Genomic DNA, 6,179 nt, shown 5'->3' on the forward strand with positions numbered 1-6,179 from the left:
AAATCATTCCCACGTGCCATCACATATAATTATTTACACATACATAATCATGGTTTTACATTCTTATGAGTGAAATATGGAGTTTGGTCATAAGAACTAAGGATCAGAGCATTTTTTTCTAGGAAAGACACTATTGATCCAGATGTGGCCATGTTGCCCCAACTGTTTAAGATACCAGAGATGAACAATGTTTCATTAGATATTTAACCTGTTCTCCTGTATGCTTCTGACTGTCCTCCTTCTCCCAACTTCATACCTTTATGGTTGTCTCTTTTGTTTTTCTTGCCTGTTGTAAATATTCCCATATGGCTGACAACCCTTGACTAAACACCTCCACTGGTGGGTCCATCATAGGATTCCCTTCCAGTGATAGATCTTGCAATTTTTCTAGACTGTCCAGGTTCTCTGGGATTTGAAATAATTGGTTGTTATGGAGTAATAGCTTCTGCAAACCTAAAGACAAATCAGAAAAAAAATGAAATGGTGTGATGAGCTAAGTTGGCTAAGAAGGCCAAGAATTTTCTTTGTGTGTGTGCGTTTTTCTTTTTACCTTGTAGTTGGCATATGGAGTCAGGCAGTTCTATAAGAAAGTTGTTATGAGCGTCAAGTATTTCCAAGTTATTCAGTAATCCTATGCTTGATGGAAGGTACTCCAAGAAGTTGTTTTCGATGTACAGTTCTTTTAAATTCTAAGGGGGAAATGCACATGCCCATTTGGCCAGATGTGGCTACTGACCTGTCCAGAAACTCAAGTAATCTTCAGAAAACTTTAATGAGAAGCCACATATAATTTTAAATGGGAAAAAAGGCAAAATTGAATCTGCAAGCCCTTCCACAAAACTGACCACTTAGGATGTTTGTCTCCTGAATCATTGCCATCTCCATTCCTTTGCCCCAAAACTATTTTAGAGTCTACCTGCTAAGTAACATCTCAGGAAAGTCAGCAATCTTGCAGTGAAGAGATAAAACACAAGGATCAACTTATGGGGGAATCACAATTTCCAAACCAGAATTCAGCTCAATCAGGGAAGAGGAGAAAACAACACCAAAATATGGCAGGCCAGTTTGGTCTAGTGCAGGGGTAGGCAACCTTGGCTCTTTTATGACTCGTGGACTTCAACTCCCAGAATTCCTGAGCTAGCCATGCTGGCTCAGGAATTCTGGGAGTTGAAGCCCACGAGTCTACTGGTCTAGTGACTAAGGCACCAGGCTAGAAAGTAGAAGACTGTGAGTTCTAATCCTGCCTTAGGCATGAAAGCCAGTTGGGTCACTTTAGACTGGTCACTCTCTCTCAGCCCAACTCACCTCATGGAGTTGTTGTGGGGGAAATGGGAGAAAGGAGTATTAGATAGGTTAGTCGCTTTGAGTTATTTATAAAATATAGATTAAAATAAACGCTGATAATATCATGGTGCTTCTAAACATCAGTGAGAAATTCCAAGACTTTGATGACAGTAGAATCCCATCAATCTGTATTTTTACCCCACATCTCCTGAGTAAATGGTGAAGAAAGATCTTAGCAGCGTTTTCTTTGTGCCAACATTTTGTGAGGATCTACAGGTAGTCCTCAACTTACAACCATTAATTTAGTGAACGTTCAAGGTTACAACGGCACTGAAAAAAAGAGACTTATAGCCAGTTTATCACACTTACGACCGTTAGAGCATTCCCATGGTCATGTAATCAAAATTTGGATGTTGGCACCTGGCAGTGTCTTGAGATCATCCAATCATCTTTTGTGACCTTCTGACAAACAATCTAATGAGGAAGCCAGATTCACTTTACAACTGTGTTACTAACTTAACAACTGCAGTGATTCACTTAAAAACTGTGTCAAGAAAGGTCATAAAATGGAGCAAAATTCACTTAACTGTCTTGCTTAGCAACAGAAATGTTGGGCTCAATTGTCATAAGTGGAGGACTACCTGTACAGAATCCCTTGTGCCCCTGACAGACGCCAATCTCAGCTTTGCACAGCATTTGCAGCTGTTAAGTTCATCAGGGTAGGCTTTTTAAAAAAAAAAGAAAAAGAAAGAAAAAAGAATGCAGCTCACTTTGAACAGTGAAAACCTGCTTGACTGCTTAGCTTCAGTGGCATCACCAGAATCTTTTCCTTTTGCAAAGAATGATTAATAAGTATGCATATTAAGGCAGTGAACAATAACCCAAGAAATGGGGAACAAGTTGAATGAAAACTCTATACAATCTTGATCTTAGCCAAAAGTCCAAGAGGCAATGAATTCTAAATCAGTGTTTCTCAAACTCAGCAACTTTAAGATGTGTGGACTTCAACCCCCAGAATTCCCTAGCCAGTATGGTCGGGGAATTCTGGGAGTTGAGATCCACGTATCTTAAAGTTGCTGAGTTTGAGAAAAACTCTCTAAATCAGGGCTTTTCAACCAGTGGTACGATTATCACCTGTGGTACATTGGCACCTGGCAGGTGGTACACAACCATCCTAGAAAAGTGGTAGTGGGGGAGGGGAATGAGTTGAACCGGTGGCAGCACCGCACAAGCCTGAGCAAGAGATGGCTGGAGCTGCAGGGCTGTCAGGGCTCAGCGGAAGCGCCAGGATCAGTGCTGCTTTCCAGCTGATCAGCGCTTCTTCGGGGCTGTCAGGGCTCAGTGGAAGCACCAGGATCAGTGCCAGGCTCCAGCTGGAGGTCGGCGCTGATCCTGGTGCTTCTGCTGAGCCCTGAAGAAGCGCCAATCAGCTGGAATGTTGCAGCATCTCCAGGGTCTTGTGATTTACATTCAGATGCTTGGCAACTGATTCATATTTAATGACAGTCACAGTGTCCCAGGGTCATGTAAAGTGACCAAAACCTGTTGCAACCACCCAGCAGACGGGAATAAAAACCAAACACCCACCCCACCCCTGCTGCCAATCCTCAACAGAAATGCTCACAACAATGAAAACTTCGGACAGGAGGAAGAGCGCCGCCGGGTGGGCAGGCAGGTGTCTTGCTCGGCTGTGGCTTGGGAGGCACTTTTTTCAGTGCCATTGTAACTTCAAACAGTCACTAAGTAAACTGTTGTTAAGTCGAGGACTACCTGTACTTTATTACTTTTTTCCTTTTTTTTTTGGTCATCAAGTTTTTGACACCTTGCTGGTGGTACTCGGATGTTGCCATATCCTAAAAGTGGTACAATGGGTGAAAAGGTTGAAAAGCCCTGCTCTAAATGAACAGTTTTCTAGACCTGCTGTTTACATTGCAAATGTCTTTTCTTCCATTTGTATGTTAGTACTTTTTCTTACCTGCAATTGGCTAACATTCTCTGGTAAATCTGTTAATTTGGTCCCTGTATCTTGTCCCAGGTAGAGTGTCTCTAGTGATACAATATGGAATATTTCCTCAGGGAACGAGACGAACCTGTTGCCGGTTAGACCAAGGCTTTTTAGCTGATAAAGCTTATTTACGGCTGGAGGTATCTTGATGTTTTCAAAATACAGATTTGGGAAAATACATATTATTCAGTTTGTACATTTTAAATGGGTTCTAAAAGTTCTCTACGTGAAGTAGTGTCATTGATGACCAAGTACCCTTTCATATACCAGTACCCTTTCTAAAACAGGAAACCACTAACGTATCAAAGGTGATTCACAAACATCAAGATGGCAGCTGTGATCACATGATTATGGTCTCCCTCTTGACTTTCTTGAAACCCCAGCTGGCAGACATCCCTGGAGACTACTAACAGACTTGAATTCTTCAATATCCTAAAAACGTTATTCTCTTTCTCCTTTTTAAACTTCTCTTCCCCTCCTCTCCCTCATTATGTAATGCCTGGTGAGTCTTTCTGGCACTTAAGAAAAAAGATCATTAACTCCAGCTGAAATATAATAATAACAAATGATGTCTTTTAGAAGATGAAATGATATTTTATTCTGCCTGGAAATGTGAATCAAGTCACCAAGTACCAGAAGCGCTGTAGATACTGTTTATTTATTTGTTTGTTTATCTATCTATCAAATGAAAATTACAAATTCGAACAAGCAAAATGAAAAGAAATTATAACGTGATAGGGACAATAGGCATGTTTGTGCACTTATGCACGCTCCCTTAGGAATCTCTTAAATATGGGTGAGGTCCACAGAAGTTAAGTTAGAATTAAAACTGTGAAAGCTAGTAGCTGAGACAACTGAATTGGGTAAGATATTCTAGATTTTGACAACTCTGTTACAAAAATCGAATTTTTTACAATCGAGCTTAAGACGGTTTACATTAAGTTTAAAGTGGATGTTCACACACCTTACATTACAATTAAAACTAAAGAATTCATTTACAGGTAAAATGATATTATGTACAATTTTATATGTGTAGATATGAATACCTATCCAATACCTATATGTTGGGATCTCAAGTCCCATAATTTTCAACTGGCTGGCAGTCATAAGATTCGTTACCCTAATACATCTGGAAGATATGAGAATGATCTTAGGATGGGTTTCTATAAACACATTTCATGGAGGTCCACCAGGGTGAGCTACCACAGGCTGAAAGTATCTGCAAGGTATGGTCCAAAACACGGGTGTCAAACTCGCGACGTCACGTGACGTGTCGCGACATATCATGACTTTTTCCCATTGCTGGCAATGGGTGGGCACAGTTTTGGCATGACGCAATGGCACAGTGAAAGCTCCACCAATTTTGTGGGTCCCACATGAAACACACATAACGAACAGATGGAGCAATCTTGACATATCTGACCACAACCTGTGGACACCCCTGCATAGGCTCCCCATATTTTTTGATTCAGATCTGCATATTTCCTTAGCCCCGTGTGGGGAGAGAGTAAGCTCAGCTAACTAGCAGATCTTTGCCAGCCTAGCTGAAGTTAAAAAAAACAACATTAATTTCGGACTGCACTTTTTAGTACAAAATTATGTTACAAAAGACCTTTTAAAACTAAGGGGATGGAAAAGCACACATTGCAACTATTATTACTATTATTATTATTATTATTATTATTATTATTATTATTATTATTATTATTATTATTATTATTATTATTATTATTATTATTATTATTATTATTATTATTTATTTTACTTGCCAAAAAGCATAGGTTCCCATGTTTTTAAAGATGAAAATGTGTGTGTTTGTGTTTATGTGCGTGGAATTGTTGGTTTAACTGAGTGGCCTGTGTTTTCCAAAAATTTATTTTGTATTTGACAATCTAAACTTGAGAAGTGCCCCTAGCAAGTAAGATTCTGTACTTTTACCTCTATTCGTCTTTTATACTTTTGGGCACACCCCGCAAAATATATCAGTGATTTTCAAAGATATAAATCTAGTAACAATCTACAATTATTGGTCCTTTTTAAAAGTATTTAAGTATGTCTTAATTGAATTTTAATTTACTATGGGAGGTGATCTGACTAGGAGAAGTAGGATCAAAATATGATGGATAAATACCTCACTTATCTGATTGTCATCCAGGGACAATATTTCCAGATTTTCCATTGCACAGATCTGTGCTGGAAATTCTTCCAGAAGATTTTCACTTAAATCTAAAATTATTACATTGGTTAGTTTTCCAAACGAAGGGTGTATCGCTTTCAGGCCACAGTTCTTCAGGTAAATCACAGTAAGGCATTTCCAATGCCGTAACAGACGTGGAAAACCAACCAGGGCATTCCCCGAGATGCTAAATTCCTTCATTTCTGTCAATTGCTTTAAACTTCGAGGGAGTTTGTACAATTGATTTGTTGACAAATCAAGCAGAGACAGTTTACAACACTTGCTCAGTGAATCAGGCACCATTGTCAGCTTGTTGTCGGCGAGATAAAACTGAGATAAATTCTGCAAGGATGAAATTTCATCCGGAATGACACTCAGATTGTTTTTCTCCAGATCTACAATTTCTAGATTATGCAGTTGACAGAGTTCCAAAGGAAAATGTTCAAATTCATTCTCCTTTAGATAGAGCTCTTGAAGTTGGGTAAAATTCACTATTTCCTTGGGAAGACATTTTAGGTTGTTGTTTGAGAGCCCCAGTAGCTTCAAGTGATGAAGGTGTTTGCAGATTTCCAGGGGAAATTCATCCAGATTTAAATCATAGAACCTGAGATGAGAAAGGAGCCGTATTTTACTGATGACCGTAAGGGTATTGTAACGAAGTGGATTACTGCTCAAATCCAAACTTCGGAGACATTTCAGTTCTCCCAGTTCCTC

At 39.4% G+C, this 6,179-nt stretch overlaps 1 protein-coding gene across 1 annotated transcript in view; it reads right to left on the reverse strand.

The window, feature by feature from the left end:
• Window positions 1–256: 256 nt before the first annotated feature.
• The window catches only part of LRRIQ4 (leucine rich repeats and IQ motif containing 4), a gene marked incomplete at its 3' end in the record, with an annotated part of 11,749 nt that continues 5,826 nt past the window's right edge, over window positions 257–6,179 (reverse strand). Inside the window, exons 2-5 of the mRNA XM_015829226.1 lie at window positions 5,421–6,176; window positions 3,260–3,433; window positions 551–689; window positions 257–453 (exon numbers count right to left, since the gene is read on the reverse strand). Of these exons, the coding sequence (XP_015684712.1) occupies window positions 257–453; window positions 551–689; window positions 3,260–3,433; window positions 5,421–6,176 (1,266 nt within the window). The remainder of the gene's footprint in view (window positions 454–550; window positions 690–3,259; window positions 3,434–5,420; window positions 6,177–6,179) is intronic.

Source organism: Protobothrops mucrosquamatus, unplaced genomic scaffold (genome assembly GCF_001527695.2).
Source record: "Protobothrops mucrosquamatus isolate PMUCROS unplaced genomic scaffold, P.Mucros_1.0 scaffold5673, whole genome shotgun sequence".
NCBI lineage: Eukaryota > Metazoa > Chordata > Lepidosauria > Squamata > Viperidae > Protobothrops > Protobothrops mucrosquamatus.